This window comes from Cricetulus griseus, chromosome 6 (genome assembly GCF_003668045.3).
Source record: "Cricetulus griseus strain 17A/GY chromosome 6, alternate assembly CriGri-PICRH-1.0, whole genome shotgun sequence".
NCBI lineage: Eukaryota > Metazoa > Chordata > Mammalia > Rodentia > Cricetidae > Cricetulus > Cricetulus griseus.
Genome location: NC_048599.1, coordinates 38,011,905 through 38,038,263, shown reverse-complemented (window position 1 = coordinate 38,038,263; position 26,359 = coordinate 38,011,905). Strand labels below are relative to the sequence as shown.

The window sequence follows — 26,359 nt, the reverse complement described above, 5'->3', positions numbered from 1 at the left end:
GCTGAAAGACACTTAAGAACGTGTTCAAAATCCTTGGCCATCAGAGAAATGCAATTCAAAACAACTCTGAGATACCACCTTACACCTGACAGAATGGCTAAAATCAAAAATACCAATGACAATCTATGCTGGAGAGGATGTGGAGAAAAAGGAACACTCTTCTGTTGCTGGTGGGAGTGCAAACTTGGAAGACCACTTTGGAAATCAGTATGGTGGTTGGTCAGAAAAATGGGAATCAGTCTACCTCAAAATCCATCAATTCCTCCCTTGTGCATATACCCAAATAATGCATGTCCATACAACAAGGACATATGTTCAACCATGTTCATAGCAGCATTGATTGTAATAGCCAGAACCTGGAAGCAACCTAGATGCCCCTCAAATGAAGAATGGATAGAGAAAATGTGTTAAATTTATACAATGGTGTACTACTCAGCAGAAAAAATGCAATGGAATCTTGAAATTCGCAGGCAAATGGATGAAACTAGAAGAAACCATCCTGAGTGAGGTCACCCAGTCACAAAAAGACAAACATGGTATGTACTCACTCATATATGAATTTTAGACATACAGCAAAGATTACCAGCCTACAATCCTCTTCACCAAAGAAACTAGGAAATAAGAAAAATGCATGGACCCCAGGAATGGGAAGTGGCAGGAACTCCTGAGCTAATTGGGAGCATGAGGGTAGGGGAGAGGGAGCTGCCAGAATGAGAGGAGGAGAAGAGGAGAGGAGGAAAAGGAGGGGCAGAAATATTGAGTTGGGGGAAGAATAGAGGAGAGCAGGACGAGAGATACCATATTAGAGGGAGACATTATAGGTCTGAGGAGAGACCTGGCACTAGGGAGATTTCCAGAGACGTACAAGGATGACACGAACTGACAATCTAGGCAATGGTGGAGAGGATACCCTAAATGCCCTTCCCCTATAATGAGACTGATGACTACCTTTTATGCCATCCTAGAGCCCTCATCCAGTGGCTGATGGAAGCAGAGACAGACACCCACAGATATACACTAAACTGAACTCTAGATCTTAGTTTCAGAGAGGGAGGAACGAAGATCAAAGGCGTCAGTACCAGGCTGGTGAAACCCACAGAAACAGCTGGCCTGTACAAGAGGAAGCACATGGACCCCAGACTGCTGTCTGGGAGGCCAGTACAGGACTGATCCAGATCCCTGAACATGGATGTCAATTAGGAGGCCTCTGCACTCTAGCAGGCCCCTGGTAGTCGATTAGTATTTTTCCCTGGTGTAAGAAGGGATGTTCAGAGCCCATCCCATGTGAAGAGATGCACTCTCAGCCTGAACACATGGGGGAGGGCTTAGGCCTGGCCCAGGATTATGTGGTGGACTTTGGGGAGCCCTAATCAAGGGCTCTACCCTGCCTGGGGAGTGGAGGGTGGATGGGATTGGCGGTAGGTGGGGGGGGTAGGTGGTCGGGGTGGGAGGGAGGAGAGTGAGAGGGAGAAGGGATTGACATGTGAAACAAGCTTGTTCCTAATTTGAACTAATAAAAAAAATAGTGCTGGCATAACTGGATGCTGGCATGTAGAAGACTGCCGATAAATCCATGTCTATCGCCATGAACAAAACTTAAGTCCAAATGGATCAAAGACCTCAACATAAACCCAGCCACACAGAACTTATTAGAAGAAAAAGTAGGAAATATCCTTGAACTAATTGGTACAGGAGACTACTTCATGAACGTAACACCAGTAGCACAGACACTGAGATCCTCAATTAATAAATGGGACCTCCTGAAACTGAGAAGCTTCTGTAAGGCAAAGGACACAGTCAACAAGACAAAACGATAACCCACGGATTGGGAAAAGATATTCACCAACCCCACATCTGACAGAGGGCTGATCTCCAAAATTTACAAAGAACTCAAGAAGCTCGTCTCCAAAACACCAACTAATCCAATTAAAAAGTGGGGTATAGAACTAAATAGACAATTCTCAATAGAGGAATCTAAAATGGCTGAAAGACACATAAGAAAGTGCTCAACATCCTTAGCCATCACGGAAATGCAAATCAAACAACACTGAGATACCATCTTAAACCTGTCAGAATGGCTAAAATCAAAAACAAAAATGACAGTTTATGCTGGAGAGGATGTGGAGAAAGGGGAACACTCCTCCACTGCTGGTGGGAGTGCCTACTCGTACAACCACTTTGGAAATCTGTATGGTGATTCCTTAGGAAAATGGGAATCAGTCTACCACAAGATCCAGCAATTCCACTATTAGACAGATACTCCAAAGAAGCACATTCCTATAACAAGGACATCTGTTCATCTATGTTCATAGCAGTATTATTTGTAATAGCCAGAACCTGGATGTAACCTAGATGACCCTCAACTGAAGAATGGATAGAAAAAATGTGGTACATTTACACAATGGAGTACTACTCAGGAAAAAAAAAGGCAATGGAATCTTGACAGACAAATGGATGGAACTAGAAGAAACCATTCTGAGTGAGGTAACCCAGCCACAAAAAGACAGACATTGTATGCACTCACTCATATGTGGATTTTAGACATAGAGTAAAGGATTGATAGCCTGAATCCCAGCCTGCCAGAGAGGCTGGTAAACAAGCAGGACCCTAAGAGAGACATACATGTTCCCCTGGAGAAGGGAAAAGGGACATGATCTCCTGAGCAAATTAGGAGCATGGGGGGATGGGGGAGGAAACTAGTAGAATGAGAAGGGGAGAAGAGGAGGGGTGAGGAGGATATGATGGGACAGGGATGTTGAGTTTGGGGAAGAACAGAAGAAAGCAAGATAAGAGATAATATAATAGAGGAAGACATTATAAGTTTAAAGAGAAATCAGGCACTAGGGAAATGTCTGAAGAGCTACAAAGATGACACCAACTAACAATTTAAGCAACAGAGGAGAGGCTACCTTAAATGCCCTCTGCTGATAATGAGATTGAAGACTAATTCATATGCCATCATATAGCCTTTATCCAGCAGCTGGTGGAAGTAGAAGCAGACACCCACAGGTAAACCTTGAACTGAACTGAAATCCAGATGCAGAGAAGGAGGACTGATGAGCAAAGGGGTCCATAACAGGCTAGTGAAACCCACAGAAACAGCTGACCTAAACAAGGGAAAAGTCTTGTTCCCCAGACTGGGAAAACAGCATGGAACTGATCCAGGCCTCCTGAATGTGGGTGTCAGTGAGGAGACCTTGGAAATCTATGAGGCCTCTTGTAGTGCATCAGTACTTATCACTACCATAGGAATGGACTTTAGGAGCCTCTCCCACATGGTGGGATACTCCTTGAGCCTAGACACAAGGGGGTTGGCCTAGGCCCTATCCCAAAGAATATGACAGATTTTAATGACCCCTATGGAAGGCCTCACCCTTCCTGGGGAGCAGAAAGGGTATGGGGTGATTAGGTATTAGTTGGGGGGGGGACAGGGGAGGAGAGGAGGGAGAGGGACCTGGGGTTGACATGTAAATTAATTTTCTTTCTAATAAAAAAGAAAACCTGCTTACAAACGAGTTGGAAGCAAGAGCAAAAGTTAATATTTAGTGCATAAAAGACACAAACAGTAGTTGAAAACAGCTATAAATTAAATGCCATATACTAGGATATGTCTTGTTTCTAAGTAAATAGAATGTATGAAATTTTAACCTTCATTCAGTTTTGAACCATATTTTAAATTATTCAGATTATTTAATACTTTACTTAAAATAAATGAAACATTTTTTCTTTAACATAACTTTAATGATTTAAATTTAAACTTCAGATTTTTAATTTTTAAAAGTTACTTCCTTGAGCTGGAGACATTGCTCAGCATGTTCACATGCTTTTGTCAAGTTGATGAGCTGACTTTAATCCCTGGGTCCCCTGTTGTAGAAGGAAGGATTCATTTCCCACAGATTCTTCTTAGTCCTTCACACATGCACCACACACTCATAATACAAATCAATGTGGTAACTTTGTGAAAAAGTTGCATTCTTAATAAGTAATAGTAGATGCAGTTATACATTTACAAATGTATTTCTGACATATTAAAATAAGTACATGTCTGTTGAATTAAAGAGTGGGCCCATGTACAATGTAAAAGTTATCTTGTTTCGGTCTTGGGGTAACACTGGCTTATATAATTAATTACTATGGTGTCGAGATGGGGAACAATAGCACACATTTGCAGCAATTCTCTTAATGTAAGTGAATTAAAGAAACCTCTTGTTCCCCTAAGGCCATATTCAAAGCTACAGTTCACATACATTGTCTGCCAAGCAATGACATATTAGTAAGGATTGCTTCAGTGTTCTTAGATGTTTTATACAATTTAGGTTAAAAAAACAGTCTTAAGATCACAGCCTTTTATGAGTGTTGAGAGAACTTTAGTTTTATTCTTGGTCTTCTGATAATAGATCCCAAGAGTGAATAAGGCTACACACTTCACTTTTGTAATCATCTTTGTTCAATGTACTGATTTTAGGAATGCATTAATATAGTACAGTACATTATTCTAGGTGGCTTTATAATTTGTTCAGAATGATTGCAAATCTCACTAAAAGCAATTCAGATACTTCAAAAAGCTCTCATCATTCATGATTAAAGACACACAAGCCTAAAGAAGTATATTCAGCTAATTTTGAAGAATTGTTGAAATAATTTGGGGATCAGTTTTCCTAACAAAATGTAACAAAAATTAGAATTCTGTTTACAGTTAGACATTTGCAGACTTATAGTTATTAGGTTATAAAATCTGGGCCATAGATTAAAGAGAAATATTATAAAATGTAAATTATTTTGAATAGAAATATTTCTAAACTATATTACCCAATTCATGGTCTTAAGCAAATGATACTGAACTTACTCAAATGATACAGTTTTTGAAGACTTGGGGTTATTGTTTTTACACTTCAACTAGCATATGAGGCTGTTATCTGGTTCTATGATTTTCAGTTTTTTGTCTCTGATTTCTGTTAGCTTTATTTGTAGCTATTACACTTGTCTAATCAGACTCTACCTTCCGAGTGATTTTCCAGTTGCCTGCTCCCAATTTTCTATGACCTCAGAGTTAGATCATGATGAATATTTAAAAATACATCATTTATAGCATCAGAACTTGAGGTCAACAGAGGGTGAATTCATAAGAGGGTGAGCCAACAGAGGGTGATGGCCTCAGAGGATGAAGATAGCAGAAGTGAATTCATCAGAGGGTGACAGCATAGAGGATGTTGTAGGGAACTGTCTCTACTAGAGTCAAACTATCATCATCTTCGTGAGATCACCTGTGTTTATTTACAAGAGTCCACAATGATTAGGCCTGTGCACTGCTGACATTCCCTCCTAGAAAGAGGGTGTCACCCAAGTATGCAGCCATTTCCCCCCAGCATTTGCATGCAATTCTGCCCTAATTGCACACGACCTTGGTGTCTCCAGGATGATTTAGAGTATGTAACCTGGGACTAGGGGACCAGGTCTCTTTTTATTTGACTGTGGGTAAGCTATCATCTACGCTGGTTGAGACTTTCTAATGTGGCTGATTTTGAATCACATATTCTCTATAAGCAACCCCAATAAACTCATTGGTTCCCCAGCAAGAACTTTGAATCTATCTTTGGTTTGTCTTTAGGATCTTACAAGGATGGGTAGATGCTGTTTAAATACCACAAGGAAGGGATTTAATACAAGAGGGTGAAGGTACCAGAGGGTGAAAGCATCATAGATTGACATCAGAGTCCATTTCCCTCCTTTAACTCAATGTAGTGCTCTGATAGGTAGTGGTTGTGAAAGAATTAAAGTTGCAGTGTTAGGGAACTGTCTCCAGACTTTGGCTTACCACTTTTGATCCTGTAAGACAACTCAACTGTGTTTCATCATGACATCTGGCTTCCAAGTCTTGGAAATGTTCATATACCAGGTTGGATTTTGCTCCGGAGTTTCTGGATTTCCCTGTGTTTTCCACCTTGAAAATTTATACAGTGAAGACACTGTGAAAGTTTTAGAAAGCACACTCTTGACTTTGACAGGAAAATAAGGACATACTTTTCCTTCAGTTTATTCTTGAAGCAGAGAAATTCCATCATCAAGGTCAATGGAGATCTCTGTCAGTTTAAATGCCTCATCTTTGCAACAGACAGATCTTCACATGTGCACATACCTCCTCTCTTCCTCATACAGAAACAGCATTCTTCATAGTTTTAGTCATTTCCCTTGAGATAAAAACTATGGCCAACGAGGAGGAGACTGGGGAGGTTACATTGCCATATTCGAGAAGGACCTTCTAAGTTTCCTTTGATGAGGATGCACATTAGGACATGGTGGTCTATCAGTCATGTCTGCAACAGCAGAGGCATAGTATCTGACAGACAGGAGGAAGGTCCTGGTACCACTATTTGTACTCATCTCTCACTTTTAAACCCCGGGATAAATAAAATTGCTTATTTCCAGAGCTTATCAGAAACTGTGAAATGAAAATGAGCAATTCAACTTTCCAAAGGGGTTTACAGACATTCTTTCCGTATTGATTAACTTCCTAGTTGGTCTAATACACTATGATTGTAGCATTTGATTTATCTGCCACTGCTTGTAAAAACTTATTGACTTTTATTCAGTTACAACAAAAATATTTAGAATAATTTTTTTTAAAGAGATGAGTAATGATCCAAAAAGTATTTCAATTTATATCAGGGCCTCAAGTTTCCTAGTGACAGAGTACATAAAGTGTCAGTTTAGTTATATAAATACATACAAAGATGAGATTTCTGGCTTGGCTGATCCTTTACTTCCTGACCAGTGTCTGTCATCAATGGTTGTCTTGCAGAACCAGTGAGATAAAGCTCTCACTCTGCCCCAACACAACAACATTAAAGCTTCTACAGTGAGGACAATTAAGTAGGCACATTTCAGAAGAAACCTGGGGGAAATTGTAACCTGAAATGGCTGGTTGGATATGTTTTCCTCATTGCCCATTGCTCTTCTTAAGGGATTTTACTTCTTAGGCTCATTTCCATTCTTTAAAAATTATACAAATTAGTGATGTCAGAATGTTCTACTCGTGATTATTTTGAATATTATACTTACATTTAGTCTACCTCCCAGCACCCAATTTTAATAATTGTTGGCTAAGCACTGACTGATTAGGTCAGATAAGAAATTTATACGGTCAGTCTCTTGATAAAAATTTCCTATTTCCTTTAGCTGTTTCTGTGTCTTAATTTGAAAGGATGACTTAGGGGCTCAGAGAGGTTGGATTTATTATTAGCCTTATATAAAAAGAGGAAAACTCATATCATCAAAAAAGAAGGCAAATAAAGGCAAGGGGCATGACTTGGTGGTAGAGTACTTGTCTAGCATCTAGGAGTCTGTGGGTTCAATCATCAGCATTCAGTGGGTAAAGGTGCCTGCCACCAAGTTGGCCACCCTGAGTCTGATCCCTGGACTACACATAGTAGAAGGAAACATGTCTATTCCATAGAATTTAAATGCCTGTGACCTCCTTCTCTCCCCAGTTAGTCCAGGATGGAGCTTGATTTTGAATCCTTATCAAGCATACTTAGAGACAGAAATCAGTTTGGATGATATTAAGGATCATTCTTGTATAAAAGCCTGTGATAAGCTGGGGAAGGGGACTAAACTCAGAAGGCAGAGAGCTGTGCTGTATTTTTAGCAAAGGTTTCCAATGGACAAACAGAAGGTAAATGCCTCTTCAGAGTCAGGATAAAGACAGGGCCTTCAATGCCATGGTCAGGGAGGTCAGTCCTTATGTCCCCAAGTTATTGGATGTGAGTCACCCAGTAAGGAATCAGCTCCTTAAATCTGAGAGCCTGTGAGGCCACCAGTTAACAGCAATGACCACCATTTGTCATGGTGTTCCCTTGCATACCAAATTCTGATTCTTTCCAGCAATTTGAATACTTTTTCCTTTGTCTTCAGAATTTTTGGGTTTAATTATCCTGAGTTGAGTTGAATTATTATTCATGTGTTAACATAAATTTTCCTTGGACTTATCTTATTTGGGGTTTGCTGCATGAGTGTAAGTCTGCATTTTAACCTCATTTGTGACACTGTCAGCCACCATTTCTTCAGCTACTTTTTCAGTCTCACTATCTCAAGTTGTGGAATCCTTTCAGTATCACTCCAGCCCCCAGGCTGTATTCATTTTAGAAGACTTGTTCTCATGGGAGTCCTCTGTTTTACTGGGCAGTGACTGCTCGCTGAGGATTCACTCATGGTGTTGACCTACTCTAGTAGAATGTGGCTTTAATGGCAATTTAGTTTACAGTGGTTGTGGTCTTTTCTAAAGATAGTTCTGGTGTACCTGATGTGCTAAGTCCCACTATTTCCTCCTGGTGCTGTCTAAGGAACCAGACAGATGTTTTCTAGGTCAAGTGTCCTGATGGCTCTGGGTGAGAAGAGCAAGTCTTGTGTCAGTAGGATGGGTAGATGGAGAGTGCTTTGTAGCTTGGCTGTGTTTATGGTTGGGATGTCCTCTTTTCCAACATCTCTGCCCTCTTGATATCTCATGGTAGAGAGTGGATTCTTGGGTCTGCTTGGGGAAGAAATGACATCTGAGGCCAGAAACTTATTAAAACTACATGTCCCCCATCTGTGGGGAACAGAAATTCTTTGTAGGGCTGGGTGCTTGTGACAAAGTCTATTTTAGGTCTCCCCATCCCAGAAGCTATTGGAGTCTCTTGGAGTAGGAAGGAGTCCCATGCTTATGAGCTCCCATGTCAGGAGGCTGTTAGCTTCCAGGTACTCTTTGCCTGTGCTATACTATGTCTCTCAGAGGATGATGAGGTGGCTTATGTCCAGCGAGGCAGGATGGTACTTTCCTTATAAGCTTGTTGGCTTATCCTCAGTGGGACTCCTGAGAGATGTTTCTTACTGATGCTATTGGTTCACTTCTGTTGTCAGTGGAGCTTTTGTACAGCTGTGTGGAGATATTAGCCTACTTGGGATGCCTTCTATTGTTCTACTGCTCTTTTGGATGTTCTGAGACATTAGTTCATCTTTCTTGAATGGGGCTGTAAGATGCCCACAAACTATGCAACTCATCTGTTCATGTGGTCCGGTCCCCTAATTCACTCGCCTTCCTCTTTGCACCTATCAGATTCCTCTTGTGATTTCCCTTGTCACTGTTTCCACAATTTATAGTTGTATTCAGAGGGAGTAGGGTGGCGGGAACCAAAAGAAAGGAGTCTGTGCCATCTTGTCTACCTACCAGTAGGTCAGGTCAAAAGTCTGTAAAACGCATTATGCAGAATCATCAACTTGTAAGAATATTTTACTTCAAGTATTTTAAGAACAATGACTCTGATGTTTAAATAGCAAATGTATTTCTCCAAGTGTTTATGTGTTTGTTGTATACATGTGTGTGGAGGCCTGAAGTTGATATTGGATATTTTCTTCCAATGTTCTGCACTCTTGTTTTTGAGGCAGGGTCTGTCACTGAAGCTGAGCTCACAGTTGCCTAGACTGGTAGTCCAGCAAACTTCTAGAATCTGGCTGTCTCTACTTTATTTATTTATTTATTTATTTACTTATTTATAGTTTTATTTTAGAGGCACTCCTATTTGCATATCCATCCCCCCCATTCCCTCACCCTCCCCTCCTCCCATGTTCCCCACTAACCCCCCAGTTCATCCCCCAACTCTTCCCCAGGAATAGTGAGGTCCTCCATGGAGGACCTTCAAAGTCCATCATATCATTTGGGGGAGGGCCTAGGCCCCCCTTACTGTATCTGGGCTGCAATAGTATCCCTCCATAGGGAATGGGCTCCCAAAGTCCATCTGTGCTCTAGGGATAAAGACTGGCTCCACTGTTAGAGATCCCATAGACTGACTTGGCCTCCTAGCTGGCACCCACATTCAGAGGGCTTGGTTCAGTCCAATGCTGTTTCCCCAGCTTTATGACTAGGCCAGACATCTGTTGAGGCACAAGGCTTTTATGTAGCTGTTGGGGATCTGAATTTATGCCCTTGCTCAAGTAAAGTAAGCACCTTATTCCACCAAGAGCTATCTTCTCAACCCCATAGTAAATGTATCTTCAAACTAACAAGTAATATATATATATGTATATATATATATACATATATATTATAGTTATTTAACATAATGTACCTATTTTATTTAGCTATTTATTTCCAGTGTAGTATTCTATCTAGTATTTATAGAGTAGTTGCTTAACATGTAGTTGTTAAATAATAAAGTTATAGCATATATAATATATACTGTATATATACTATAAATAATTATATTATAGTATGTATAGTATATACTATGTATTCTATACTATATAGTATATATTTTATAGTATTTGTAACATGTATAGTGTGTATGCTATACACACACTATATATATATAAGGTTTATATATATGTATATATATACATATATATATATGGTTTATATTTAGTTTTATCTATATGAGTAGATGCCTGTTTATATGTATATGTACTATGTGTGTGCCTGGTTATCTGAGGAAGCCAGTGAGGGAATTGCATTCACTGGAACTGAAGTTATAGGTGGTTATGTGCAGTCTTATGTGGGTGCTGGAAGCAAATGTGGATCCTGTGCAAAAGTAGCAAGTGCTCTTAGCTGCCGAGTCATCAATCAAACCTTGTATTTTATAATTCAGTGTGATAAAAATTGAGGCATAAATAACCCTGCCTAAATTACAAACTACAGGTGAAATTGGCGGTCCATGCTTTCTTTGGTGGGCACAAAATGCATTATATCCACAGATTATAGGGTAACCATTTAAAATCTTTTTATTAACTATTGCTGCTCCCATTGTACTTCTGTGGTTTGGATATTTCAGAGTGACTAATAGTTTAAAGTATTTTTAGTAAGTACTACTTAGTTATCCCGTGAGATTTATGAAATAATAATAATAATTTTTTAAAGGGCTCAGTAGTCAGTAATCAGCTCCTCACCAATGATAATACATTTTTTTCTGAGATTAATATCAGTGCTTTTCAGTGCACCAGAATAAGACTAATCTCTATTATAGAATCCACAGCTGGCCTGATGAGCTGTAATAAGAAAAAGTAATTACTATTTTTTTGATATCTAGAAAATGCAAATTATATTTTGTCTCCAGAGCACAGAACAAAGAGGGTCTTTGTTGATAAATGACTAAATTTACTGTTTATAAAGTTAGTATTTTATGTTTCAGATGAGAGTTTTTGAGACTTATACTGACATAAATATAATATAGTCTTAAAAACTTAAATTTTATTACTAATAAGTAAATATATGCATATACATAGAAGTGTTAGATTTGAATAATTTAGGAATAGGAAAATTTGTTATTATCAGTTTTTCTAGATGAAGGTATAGAAAAAATTTATTACTTGATAGTTCCAAATACAAGGATGAGAAGTGTGGGAGACAGAAAACACAGGGTCTATTTGCTTATCACAATGGACTTTTATTTGTGTATTTCATTGTATTCATTTGTGTATTTCACTGTTTTGCTTGCTTGATGAGTAAGGTATGGGTCATTATTGTCTTGAACATGATCATTCCTAACATTGATAATTAAATATATATATGCATATATATATATATATATATATATTTTACATTACTTGTCATAAAAATTTTTAACATTTAGAATACTTTGGCTATGTTATCATAATTAAATTCAACTCAATATTTCAATTGAGTTTTCCCTTATAAGTAATTATAACTTCTTGGAAATCTCAATTATGGATTTGTATAAAAATGTTAGTAGATGATATGTGAAAGTATATTTTAAATTTTTTTATAATTTTAATGCAAATGCTTTCTATTCTCCATAATCTAATTAGATTTAAAAAATCATCTATCCTACATTTAATATTGATAATATAATAATCATTGAATTTTCCTTTATTTTGAAATCACGTGTGAGAAGTGTAGTTTCTAAATATAATCTGATATACTAGAAAAAATATTTATTTGGTTTTGGATTAAAGGTTTTAAAAATGGGATTTAATATTTACCTATGAACCTATGACCATAGGCAAGGAAGTTTAGTCTTATTATATCCTTAGTTTCCCCATTTGTTGTAGGTTTACAAGATGGCTTTGGGGATGATGTCAGACAGATAAACTCATAATCACTGCTCAATAAATAATAGATGCTAAGACCGTTGTCACGATCTATTTGTTGATCGATTGGTTCTGACAATGGTCATGTGTTTCCACCTTGAGAAGCTTACTTTAATGTCTGTGACCTTGCCCAGGGCCTGGTGACTCAGACTTTCTGATGGAAATGAGTCATATATGGTCTTATTTAACGTTTGGGTAAGTTGATCATATCACAAGCCAAATTTGCTGCATGTGGTTAGCTCAGAATTGTGTGATGTATTATATTGGATGAGTGAGCCAGCTCAGCTCCTTCATGGCCTAGAACATTTTGTTTATACAGTAAGACTTTAACAAACTGGAAAATGAATATGGCTTTAAAAATGATGTGTTTATATTGGAAAAAGGATGGACAAGAGCTATTGAATTTAGAGAATATCCCCATGAACTAGCAAGTTAATAATAAATAGAAGAAGACAGAAATCTGAATTATATGTGTTTTATTCTAATCCTTATTCACTCGTTTCTGAGCAATGGGAAATTGTGGATTTGCTTAAGATTATTGTAAACATGGGAGTGATAGTACATGATTTCAAATATCAGCACCAATACTTTATCTTACACATGTGAATCAACCTTCCTGTGTTTCAATCTTTTTATCAAGAAAACAATGAACAATAAACTGTACCTGTCTGGTCAGCTTCTTGGGGCACTAAACTAATTCATAATATATAAGGCTTCTAATAAAACAACAGCTATAGGCTATTTTTGTAGTGGCGAGGATTTGGGCAACAATTATAAATTTGAGTAATTATCTGATGATTACTCTTAACCAACACTGTCCATCTTTCTGCAGCTTTCTGCACCTTGTGTAAAAGAAAGGGCTCCCCAGTGAATTGCAGTACACATGGAGGCATTCAGAGGCTGATTTTAAAGGAAAGGAAACAGAAAAGTCAGAATTATCATGGGAACAAGGTATTTAGCCTTGAAACCCTTATTGAGCTGAAGCATTCTTCTGTTTCTTTGTTTTCTTTAATCAACTCTCCAGATCTTTTTTAATAAGTTAATAGCTTCTGAAATTTATTGTTGAGCTCCAGAAGTATTGTTTAAATCCATAGTGAATTTTATTAGAAAGCAATAGAAGTTTTTTTGCTTTATTTTTTCCAAGTCTTCAGTTTGCTTTGAAATTCAAGACTTGTTTCAGTTTATATCCAGTAGATACAAAAGAGGGGAGAGGAGGACATGAGGGAGCAGGAAGATTGAGTCAGGGGAGCAATAGAGGAGAGCAAGAAAAGAGACATATCAATAGAGGAAGCCATTATAGGTTTAAAGAGAAATCTGGCATTAGGGAATTGTATATTTGAAATCTTCACTGATGTATTTATGTTTAAGTCAAAAGCAGCCTCATTAACATGACAAAACACGTTTCAGATTACTTATTGATGGTCATATTATTTATGATAAATTTTGACTATTTCTAGGATATACTTCAATATTTACATTTTATTAATTAAACATTTAAAATTTAAAAATACATATGCCCTGTGACCATAAACATTTTGAAGGATTTGTTCTATAAAATTAGTATGCAGACATACACATACACATTCATATTTATGAATGCACTGTTCATATGTAATTGAAAAAAATTACTAGAAATAATCCAAGTAGCCATGTAATAGGAATGGTTTTATACAGACATTATTTTGAGACAAAAAAGTCCTGGCTGGCTTAGAATTTGTTATGTAGACCTGATTTATTCTCAAACTCCCAGAGATCCACCTGCCTTTGCCTCTGGAGTGCTAGGTTTAAAGATGCATACTTCTATACCTTTAACCTTATACAAACTCTGAAACATTGATATATGCCATTTTCTTAGAGCCATGTGACATATTCAAAATGATGTTTGTGGAAGTTTTATTTTGTAATAATACGTAGACACTTTACTTTAACATTTATATTTATCTGAACAGAGAAAGTGTTGACCAGAATGGTACTTAAGGGAGTTAGGTTTCTTATTTATTTGCTCTTTTAATTATCTTCTGTGAAAGAATATACTTAATTTTATAACATGTTATAATGTGGTTATATGTATTTTAATGTATTTGTATATACTTTAAGTAATAAAGCGGTTTCCTATATTGTTCATTCACCCAAATGGAAGCATAGGGATGGTATGGAGCCTTCTAGAACCTAAAGGAAGAGTGTCTGTGAATAGATATGTGTTGGTTAGCTTCTGGTAGTGCTCACGCTGTATAAACAATACACATTCAGTCAAGATCCCAAGTGAATTCAGGTCCAACAGTCAAATTAGTATACCTCAAAAGAGGGCTTGTTTACAAAGAGGTGAGCTCTAAGAGTTGGGGCTAGGTGTTGATGGGGAGGACCTTAAGGTATTGTTTAGAACTGAAAGCTACCAACATTTGGCTGTTGCCACTCTAGGCCAAAGAGCTGATGGAAGATGTGGGTTTTCAGAACCCAAAAGAGAGAACGGCTTGCTGTCAACTTAAGCACTTTGACTAGAGCAGTAACCTTTGCTCAAGGAGCATACTCCACTCAAAGTCAGACATCAGAAAGTGAGTCAGGGCAGTAAACTCTGCACTCTTATCTCTCTCATCATCGCATGCCAGGGCACCCTTGTTTAAACCCAGAAAGAGCCAGAGCAAGAGAAGGCTCAGGGGTAGGCCGAGAATGGGAGACACATAGAGAATAGACTTTGCCAAGTAATGAGCTGGCATAAGATAGCATGATTCTTTTTAAATGAAATCAACATAAGCTGAAAGAAAGTAAAGTTCTAATATGAAAAATGTTGATATAAATTCTCTTTATGGACTTGTAGAACTGGATCTTTAATGAACCTTGGCTCAAAGATAGAACTTAAAAGTAAGTCTGGGAAAGGCCTGTTCCCCACTCTCTTCTCTGCAGAAGTCCTACCTTCTCCCAACCCCAGTGGCAGTGTAGAACAGGGCAGGTCAGAGTGTGGCTTGCCCAATTCAGTTCTCCAAAAGGGAATGGCCCATTACCTTGCACGGCTATAGGCTAGGTCTGGATTCTTTTAATGGTATGGGGTCAGAGTGCACTGTAATAAAGATCTCAGCTTCAGGAGGTGCCCTTTTCTAAGCCTTGGAGTGTTAGATGCCAGGAAACCAGCCACTTAGATCACCACTTTCACTCTTTTGCACAAAGCAGCAATGACTGTTATTTTCATAAAACAATTGTGGAGTAAACAGAGACTCTAAGAGGTTTGCTAATCAATCAGACTTTGAGAAACTTGCTCAAGGTCAATGATAGACTCTAGCTTTGGATCTAGATTTGCTTGGCTCAATGCCAAAACAGCTGTCTCAGGTACAAAATTGTGGCCATCTTATTTTTCCTAGAAATGTGCTTCGATGTCTCTTTCTCTCATTCGCTCATCTTCAGTTCATCTACCACACATTTACTAAATATTTATCAAATACTTGGTGCCATGAACCATGCATGGTTTGCTGATTCCAACAAATATGACCTCTGCCTTACGGAATTTTCAACTTCGGAATTGTTGAAAGGAAGCCCCCTAGTCCCATATTCTTTCATTTTAAGGTTCTTTGTGTCTCAAACTTTTCATCCATTTACTATAACTGAAAATTATTACTTTGGCTCATTTACTTACATTTACAGTGTGATATAAATTAAATCCTTCAAAACTCTTTTACTGCAGGGAGAAATTTAAGGTATATGATATTTTAAGGAAGATATAATAAAAAACTAGAGAACTGTACAATAGTTTTTTTAAAGGTGTTGGCTGGTTTTATTGAAACAAATTAGCCAGTGTCCCTAAAGAATATGTATATATAGTTGTATGATCAAACTTATGTTTTAATCAAGCTAAAAGTATATCATATGTTTTCAGGTAAGAACATCTTCCAGTTTTCATATGAAAACTGGTTTATGTTCAAAACATTTCTTGTCAAAGACAAGTTAAAACTACTCTTCAAATTTCTTTATTTATTGCAGCCATAAAATATTTGAACTCAAACCTCCCTTACCCCTTTTAGAAATGCTGTCCATTCTTTGTTTGGAAAACTCCAGATTGGGATCCTCAGGTAATCCAGCTTTTGTAACTGAGCCAGTATTATCATTACTGAAATTACAATTGACCCAGAACATACTGTCAAGAGGATGAGACTGGTGTAGAGATGGGCATGCTACATTCACTGACTTTGAGTTAGCTACTTTCACTATGGAATCTTAGCACCTGCCTGCTGGTGCTTTTCTTCTTTTCATCATCAACTTAGTGATCTTCTGTAGAGTGGTATTCAATAGATTCCATGAATATTGTCTGTGAAACCACTTTTCAGCGCGCGCGCACACACACACACACACACACACACACACACACACACACACACACACGCTTGCACACATGCAGTAGTGAATACTAGCAAACATCCAAGGTGATGTTACTGCTTGTTCTCCTGATTGGCCTGTCCTAGACAAGAGTCTCAATAATCCTTGGTCCTCTTCAGCTTTCCATTTTTTTTTTTTTTAAATCGGGGATTGGGTCAATTCAGTATTTTCCAAAATTGCTGAGCATCTCGAGTCAGCCTGTGGGGAAAGCTTTGAAAGCAGGCAGCTGTAACTCCTCCCATGCACTTCAGTCAGGGTGATGTTGTTCTTTATTGTCGGGTTTTGTTAATAATTCCAAGCAACTCTTGTAATTCTTGGTGCTTTTGCACCTCTTTCTCAACACTAGGGGCTTCTGTGTTGTACTTTTGGCTTCATGGTGAGTTCCAGCTTCCACAAGCCATACAGACCCTGGAATAATCAATGGTTCCTTTGACTTCTGCAATAAGAATGAAATGTAAGGTATTCATTGTGTGTCCCTGCCTGCTTTCAACATGAAAAGCACTTAAGCCTATTCTTAATTTTCTCTTTGTCAGCTGCGAAGCAGGAAATCGTACCCTTGTCCCTAACCTCTGGCATTCTGTGGAATTTGTTTGGAAGGTGTAAATCTAGTAAAGTGTGAACCAAAGGTTTTTGCCAAACTGATGGCTGCATTTTTCTGTGGGGCTTGTATTTCCACAGCTGTCGGTGGAGGTGTTCACTCCTGATATGAAGGCATGTGTTCTAGAGTCAGACATGTGCTTGGGATTTTAATTTTTTTTAGCACTTCCTACTTTGAACTTCAAAGCATAGGAAATAAAATTTGTGTCACTATAAAGGATAGCATTTCTTTTATAATAACATGTGAATGAAATTGGTATTCTAAGTAGAGCTCCTGGGAAAGTTGTTGTCAACAATAATTTTGACATCTCATGTGCTCCATTGTAATAAGAAATCAGAATAAATAAACACAGCTAGGTGATCAGGTCTGTTCAGATGAAAACAAGTGTAATTTCCTGTATAATATGATGAAAAGCAAACAAAAGCCCCGCACAAACACTTTTGATCAATGTTTAAAGACTAGTCTCTCAGCCTGTTGCTTGTTTGACAATATAGTTTAGGGTGAGATAGAAATAAATCAAGAAAACAAACAATTACTGTGGAGAAAAGAGACTGGGTTCTTTCAGACTCATGAACTTCAGGAAATAGTCAAACTTTTCTTGTTTTTAATGATGCTGGGGCTGGAGAAGATGGCTCTAGTGGTTGAGAATACTGGCTGCTCTTCCAGAAGATCTGAGCACTCAAATGGCAGTTAACAGCTGTATTTATGTTCAGTTCCAGAGAATCTGACACACTCTTCTGGCTTCCATGTGCATCAGGCACACATATGATGCACAGATCTACATGCAGACATTATATCCACACACATAAATGAACAAGTAAACAAACAAATAAAAATTTAAAAAGTAATGTCAGTGAGATGGCTCAGTGGATAGAGATGTCCACAATTAAGCCTGACTATATGAATTTGATTGTAGGGACTAACACAGAGGAAGGAGAGAACCAATAACCTCACATTGTCCATTGACTAACACAAGATATGCCTGTACCCTGCCCCCGACTCTAAGTAATAATAAGATACACATAGTGAATACTTTTACTCTAAAGAAGGAATGTCAGCAGTTGTTTGAGATTATTGGACAGAACTTTATTACACAGTCAATATTGGGATTCAGAAATACAAGCCCAAGCTGGCTGTTGTGCTGTTAATGTTGCTGACCTCCTTTGCCCAGACCAAAATCGTAAATCATGCACAGTGCTCTTTCCACTGGGTGTAAATTTTCTCCAGGTTCTTTCTCAAATGAGAAAGATTACAGTTTTTTTTTTTTTTAATTTAGTAAGTCAGGAGAATTTAAATCCTGTTTGCCCTTCCCAATTGTGTTTTTTGAAAGAAGATAAATGAGATAATGGTGACTTGTTCAAGTCACTCAGTTATTTAGTAACTGATACAGAATTAAAATCACGGTTGCTTGGCTTTTAGATCGTGTTTTCATTATTTGTACCAAAAATTTGATTATAACCTTTTCTATTTTAATTTTTTTTCACTAAACTCCTTTAAAGGAGATATGCGCAACAGGGATTATTTAGGATTTTTTTAAAGGGAGGAAGTAACATTCTATCAATTTTATTTTGAAATTATATGCTATTGGAAATTTTCACATTCTTTTATTAGTTAGGATGATTAGCCCAAGAAAAGACTGAAGTTTTATTTTTAATACATTGTCAATATTTGCACCTATAAAATATGGTAAGTTTTATTAAAAACTTAAATTTGAGTTTTAAAGGAACAGAAAATTCCCACAAATATTAAACTTGATCATTTGTATAGTGTTCTGCTTAGTTTTGTGTCAACTTGACACAACATAGTGTTGTTTGGGAAGACTGGACCTCAGTTGAGAAAATACCTCCATTAGACTGGCCTATAGGATGATTGATGTGGAGGGCACAGACCAGTGTGGATGCTGCCACCAGTAGCAGGAGCTTCTGGTTAATGTGAAAGCAAGCTGAGCAAGCCATGGAGCGCAAGTCAGTAAGGAGCACTCCTCCAAGGTCTGTGCTTTAGTTCCTGCCTCCAGGTTCTTGCTTTGAACACCTCCCTAATTTCTCCAAGTGACATGATTATTGGGTCATATAAGCCAAATAAACCATTCCTCTCCAAGTTGCTTTTGGTAATGATCTTCATCACATCAATAGAGAGCAAGCTATGATATATACATACACACATCTAATATATATCCTATCTATCTATCTATCTATCTATCTATCTATCTATCTATTATCAGTTTATCTACTATACAAGCTTACCATGTTTGACACTATGAAATTAGCTTCAAGCAACAGTTTTTCTTATTTATATTCAATATTTTAATGTCATAAACACCTAGACTGTTCATCTCACTAAAACAAGTTATCTTGTTTGAAGTGAAAACACAGATCCATTCAATGGGAATGGTTCATGTGAGCTGTGCAATCACCCAACCTTTGAAATTATTACTGTAACTTCAGTTTTCTCCCTACCCAATAATAAATTGGAAATTTTATATTAGGGAATTTGAAATTTGCTGGTTAGTGAGTATGGTCATAATAGAGTTCCCAAATCTTACTATAGGAACAATGGTATCACATTTGTAATCTTTTTTTCCCTTGTCCTCTGCCAGCCTATCATGACACCCTAGGACAAGCCTAGAGTAGGATCACTACTCATTCTGGAAAGAATTTGATGGATAGATAAGCATATTTCATAGGCTTTGAATGTGAGCATTCCAAATACACTTTAAGAGCTCCATAATAGTCCTTGATATTAGATAATAAGTAGGGCCAAAGATTGGTTCTTCTGGACTTTAGCAAGCAAGTACTTACTTCTTATGTGAAAAGAGAATTGGCTAATACCCTCAATTATCTCAAATTTAAAACATGTATTTAGAAATTATTTGATACAGAACAAGCTAGCAAGTTCAGATCTTATTTTCAAGGAGATTTTTATTTAATTGGGATATGTATTAATTTATTAAAAATAATTAAGAAGTTAAATAACTTTGAACCCATATAATCATTTTCATTTCCTTAAAATGGAAGAAATATTAATTTGTCTGCCTGGTGAGTGTTGGATAGTAATTGAGGGGCTTTGTGGGGACAAAGTCACATTAGAAGTCACTTTGCCTATTTTGTCAATTTTCCTGAAGAGAATTACTTCTATATTTGTGTTACAGATAGACTCACCTAGATGTGAGCACACATTGACATAAAATGACTTGATGTTTGGCAAGGGTGGAAGTCTAAATCCTATACACCTAGTCCTACTCATCCACGGACAAGTGCCTGGTAATACCAATGGGCTCTGGGCGGGGCTCTCATTACATGCCACCTCCATCACTATTGATGAATGATGGACCAAAATAGACTACAACACATTATTGTGCTTCTCGGCATGATGTATTCAGGGAAGAGTTATTGCTTATTTTTGTGGCTATTTACTGTTGGAAATACATTTTTTCTTATTAATGAATATGTGAAAATTGGAAGGCAGCAGATGGACTGTCAGGACCTGGAAAACCCACAGACAGAAAAGTATCTCAGTCAAACTGGGGGGACAGCAGGTGTATGAAATAACATGTGGCTTTATAAGAGCAGTAAGATTTGAGGGGATGGCTGGAGTAACCGAGAGATGTAGGTTGATCCTGGAATTCCTTTACCAGGGAGAAGGAGACAAATGAGAATGCTCACTACTTTTCAGGCTCCTGTAGCAAATTGACCTCAGTAGTCACAAGGCTGGACTTATGGCAAGACATGAAACTCTAGTTAGAGTTTGTGTAATACCACACACTTTTTTATTTTTTTGATATGGCTCCAGAGGGGTTAGGAAATGTGAGTGGTAGGAAGATATCAGAAGAGAGTTCAGTTTCTGATTGATTAGTGACACTTCTATTCTGCTTGTGTGTGTGTGTGAAAAAGCACCAAGATGAAGGAAAGAGCAACAGTCAGATCTATACTTGGAAGTTCACATGGGATCAAGTTTGATGATCTGATAATGACATATTGAAAGGACCATCCAGGACATTTGCTTTCCATGCATTTTTGTGATATTCTCTTTAGTGTTGAATAATCAGCACACACACCATCAAACACTTCTAATTGACCTGTGAATATGTCCTTCATATGATCCATTATTTATTGATTTAATCATTAATGCTAGTGACAGATAACATTTCCTTCTTTTAGGTTATGGCAATGTATGGTTTAATGGAATGCACACAAAAATCCAACTGAAAGACTCCTCTTTCCTAAACTATTTATTTAATCTTTTGTTAACTTTTGGTTATCACCTGCTTTCATAATACTGCTAAAAAACTTTTTTATAACATGCATAAAAATGTCAATGATATGAAAGTGTATGAAGTAAAGCTCACTGTAGTATATTGACATCTTGATTGTGAGTAATGTTGTAATGTTGGAGCCACTCCTTCAGCCCATGCCATGTATGTTGAATTCCACCTTAGGGGTATTATGTTTCTATAAACAGAAGCGTAACATTGTTCAATACTGCAGTCAATTTTCTGCAATGCAACCTTTAGACAATTTTATTTCCTGAGTGCAACCCAACTGTATTTTTCATTTTCTTTTCCCTTTTTATTAATTTTGTCCTTTGACTATTTCTTATGCTTATACAATGCATTCTGATTACTTTATGTGAACCTTTTCTGTTTCCATCCTGTCCCTAGTCCCTCCTCCTTCTCCCTCCCAAGATTTTTCCTGGATTCTAGACTTCGGGTTTTATGTGGGATCCATTTAGTTTAACCAGAGACATCTGTGTGACCAATTGATGGAACTCTCCACCAGAGTCCTGAGGTTACTTTTGGGCTCACAACTGAAGACAATGACTCCTCATCTATCTAAATCTGTTCATAATGAATGCTGCATCAATGAAGGATATAGGCCCTGAACAACCCCCTCCTCTATCCATGCTGGCTGTTAGGTCCATTCTTGTACAGACCTAGAGCAGACACCTGCAGTTGTGAGTTCATGGTTGCAATGTCTGTGTCTTGTCCAGAAGATGGCATTTCTTAGCCTCCATCTCTCTTCTGGGTCTTACACTCTTTCTGCCCCATTTCTCACAATATTCCCTTAGCCTTAGAGTGGATGTTATAAATATCCCATTTAAGGTTAATTTCATGGAACTATCTTGTATTTATTTGCCTTCCAGAAATACATAGGCTGAATTTCTGAATAAGTAGGTGAGAATTCACATGTCACTATTTAACATTTCTATCTTTCTCCCAAATAGGGTCTATACAAAAAAAATATAAATCTTTTGCTTTAGTAAAGTTTGACTTTTTCATTTTGCAACAAAATTTCCCGAGATTGCTTTGTTTGATGATCGTTGATTTAATTTAAATTATCATTATATTTTCTTGTTACATTGTTCTTTGAAATCCCTGAAATTACCTAAGTAGCATTGTTGTATCTACATTTCATAAAATAGAAAATTCAGATCAATTTAGATACAGATGGAGAATAAAAGGCTTTTTTAATATGTACTTAACTTTGTTACAAGGAAATATATGAACATAGACATTTGAAGATAAAAAGGAGATAAAATAGGGAAACATTAATTTTCATAGTATAGTATGATAGTGATAAAGTCTATCTTTGTATGAAAATACATATTTTCTACATATATGTTAGTAGTATGTTTTAAAGTATATTTTCTTTTCTTTTCTTTAACAGCAAATGCCAGTCTTCTTGGAGGAGGTGGTGGTAAGTCCCGAATTTGGCTTAACATCAAATACAGTTTTGTTACATTAATCAGAAGATGATTAACAAGCTCTGTGATACTTACAAAAAGCTACCTTTGCTATAGTTATTAAATACAAAACTAATGTTCCAGAAAATAGTTTATAAGAAATGCTTTGGTTTGAAGAATTATTCTTATATACAAAACTGTTTTTTTTTTCTTCATGTCATCTTTGATGTAAAGGAAAGACACAGGCTATCATCTGTTGACATGAACACACCCATAGCAGATGAGAGTCACTGCTGATAGGAATGCTAACGTGCCAATGTTTTTGCAGGCTCTGTCCTCTTTTCTTTTAATCACAATTGCTTGGTTTTACTTTTCATGACCTTGTGCTTAGAGAACTTAATATTTGGTTTTACTTTTCATGACCTTGTGCTTAGAGAACTTAATATTTCATCCACTTCTTGGGAAAACTACAAGAGAAATTACTTTTGATGATTTTTGGGTTAGGTAAGAGAAGAAAGCAAAAGTCTTCAAAGTAAAAGGACATGGAGAGATTCCCATACTGCAGGATTTTTAATGGTAGAATCCAGTAACTCTGGTTTTCTTTTTAGGTTGGGAATAAGAATGCTTTTGTAGCTGCAGTATGTGTAATACACTAGGGAAGAAAGTATTAGGACAGGGTTATTTTCTGAGTAGATCCAGATGTTCATGGACGAGTTTAGGCTCTCACTCCTTCCCCATTCCCTTTCTCCTTCTTGTTTTGTTCTGGGTTGCCATTTTCATGTAAGCAGCAGGTGGTAGGTAGGATTATGTATGTATCACTTCAAGTCTTTTAAAAAATGTACTGGACTTACTAGAAGATTCTAGTATAAATTTTATTTAAAAATAAAAAAAACACCAGTATTCAATTTTAATGGAACTTTTGAATTTGGAATGATAAAAATTTTGGTTCAAAGTAGAAAATATTGCTTATGCTGTCATATGTCAGTTCATGCCCTATAATAGGATGAGAGAGAGTGGGATTAAAGTTGATTATTGTGCAAACATCATGAAAGAGCTACTTAATACCCCACACCTTCCCTGAAATGCAACCTGAGTGACATTCCCTCCCTAGTGGTGTGATGACTTAGCAAGAATATCTGCTATGATATAGAATTGTAGGAGATTAATGAGTGTCTATTTTGTCTTTCTCAAATTGTTTTAGAAAATATAACTCTACAGAATTTTTTCATTGTATATTTTACTGTACTTTTAGAGACTCAGAAGGGAAAATTTTCCTTAGGGACTGGAGTCTTGGTAAACATCCCCCCACCCCAGCCAGGTACAATGTATGAAGAAAGCATTCTTAAGGTAAATTGATTGTAGAAGTGACTTTCTTATATGACACTGGTATTTTAGGAGACCTGACTAATAGGTAAAGTGTAATTTTAAAGTGGAGTTTACATGAGTACCTTTATCAACTTACAGAAACAAATTAGTTACATGATCCATTTATTGCTTTTAATTATTTCTAAAGAGTGAGTTGGCCAGTTTTATTAGTTCAGATCACTTTTGCTGCTCATAATGGAGATGAGCCCCCAAACAATTACACTTTAAGTATTAGAGATACATTTGCGTTTCACATGAACTTGTGCAGCCGATAGACTGGATTTGTTTCATGAAATCCACGGTGTCATCAAGCCTCAAACTCTTTTCTATTTTTCCTTCCTAGCTTTCCATTTCAATACCTCAGGGTTTGTGAAGGCTCCTGGTTCTCTAAGACATCATAAGTAAAGTGTAGACAAGGATGGATAAGAAAGGCAAAAACTGTAAAAAGGTGTCTTCAGGGATGAGCCAATTTTCTTTTATCTTTAAGCAGATTTCCCATAAGTCTCATATTATACTGAATCTGGTAAAATATTCATTCCTGGCATTCCTAGTAGTTTTTGTTTTGGGGAAACAATATGCTCATCAAAAACAATTATTCTAGTTACGGTAGAGGAAAAGAAGTGGAGGTTGAGTGAGCAATGAGCTGCCTGTATACACCTGACATGATGATTACCTTTCTGTCCTCAAATGGCTTTGCTTAAATGTACATGTGCATTACTGGTATGAGAAAAAATAATTGGCTCTAGTGACTGGCTTTACATTCTTTATGGCCCTTCTAGCCTACTGGAGAAGGTACATTTAAGCAATGGTATGACATTTAGTTGTGTACTCTTTGAAGAAACAGACTGACTCAGTTTTCTGTGTTCCTAATGTATAAGTTTTGTTGTCTTCATCTACATGGCTGTCAAATTCATCATGATTTACAATTTCTGAGTTATAAATCTAGCAACTCAGTGATCACGCAAAGATAAATTACAGTTATTTAGGATGGCTGTATTTTCCCCTTAAAACAGGTTATCAAGAGGTTTAAATTTGTTCATATGTTTCTGGAATTGTCAAAATTTTTCTGAAGTACAAACTTGATTTGTGAAAGGTTTTATTAAAAAATTGAACATAAGGACCATTCTGAGCTTTCTCTGTACTGATTTTTGACTTTCTGATTCTATGACAAATCTTTGAAATCTTCTCACTGATGTTTGTAAATACCAGCTCCTAATTATACAATAAAGAATAAACATTATGCATTCTTTCAGATTAGCAATTGAGACCCATGAAAATACGTTACAAAAAGCGTCATCTACGTCACTGCATATTTTCAGGTCCTCTCATTCATTTTCCTGGTATTAGTGGAGTCTGTCCATACAAAGCAAAAGCAAATCTGCAGAGCAGAAGTACCTACCTTACTATCTTGAGGTACCCTTGGGTTTTGCTCGAATTCACATGTCTTTTCATGTGTTTGAAGGTCAGTCAGTCTTAGAAAAGATTGCAATACATGCTCAGTCACCTGCAAGAAGGATGTCTTGTGTGCATTAGGTTCTATGTGCTGGTATTTTGGAACATGTAATACAAAAGAAGTCATCATGGACAGCCTTAAATTTTATGGAAAACTACAATTAGTAGGAAGAAACAAATAGAATTAAGGAACTAACTTCTTAGTTCCATCAGGACCATTATATAATAGACCAGAACAAATTTTATAACCTGTGGCTTTAGATGATATCTAATCCATTTATGCAATAATTTACACGAAGCAGAGCCTGATGATTGGACCAGTTCAAAGTATTATTTATGGGATTTTCTTCTGTATTTGTCTGCCAAAGCACCTGAAGCATAATGTAAGATATTTTGAATGACTGTTCCTAATAGTGCAAATTAATAATTTTTGTAATGATTTTGTTTGTCATTTTAGCCATTTCTGATGATAAAAGACTCTATATGAAACACTTTAATTTGTATTACTATTCTAACTCTGTACATGATTCTGGAGGATTCTATGTCATGTGGAGTTTAAAACCTCTGAGAGTAGGCAAGCATTGCCAAATGGAAACTAAACACTCAGCCTGGGATGAAATTCATGGAAAGCCACTTGCCTAGAATGGAAATGAGCCACATTCTTTGGAATTTACCTATCCCCAAATTCTTTTGGTTCTTTATGTCATCTAGGAACAAAATTCAGTGGTCCTGGGTTAGCAGCAGCTGTTTTGAGTTTGCTCACCAGTTCTGTCTGTAGAAAATTCCTAATTCTGGTTTGCTACTAATGACCATTTTGTATGTCAAGAC

The 26,359-nt window shown here is 37.0% G+C and overlaps 1 protein-coding gene across 1 annotated transcript in view; it reads left to right on the top strand.

Annotated features, from left to right (window-relative positions):
- The window catches only part of Macrod2 (mono-ADP ribosylhydrolase 2), a 1,968,760-nt gene that overhangs the window by 427,638 nt on the left and 1,514,763 nt on the right, over window positions 1-26,359 (top strand). The window contains exon 4 of the mRNA XM_035446323.1: window positions 22,699-22,728. Within this exon, the coding sequence (XP_035302214.1) occupies window positions 22,699-22,728 (30 nt within the window). The remainder of the gene's footprint in view (window positions 1-22,698; window positions 22,729-26,359) is intronic.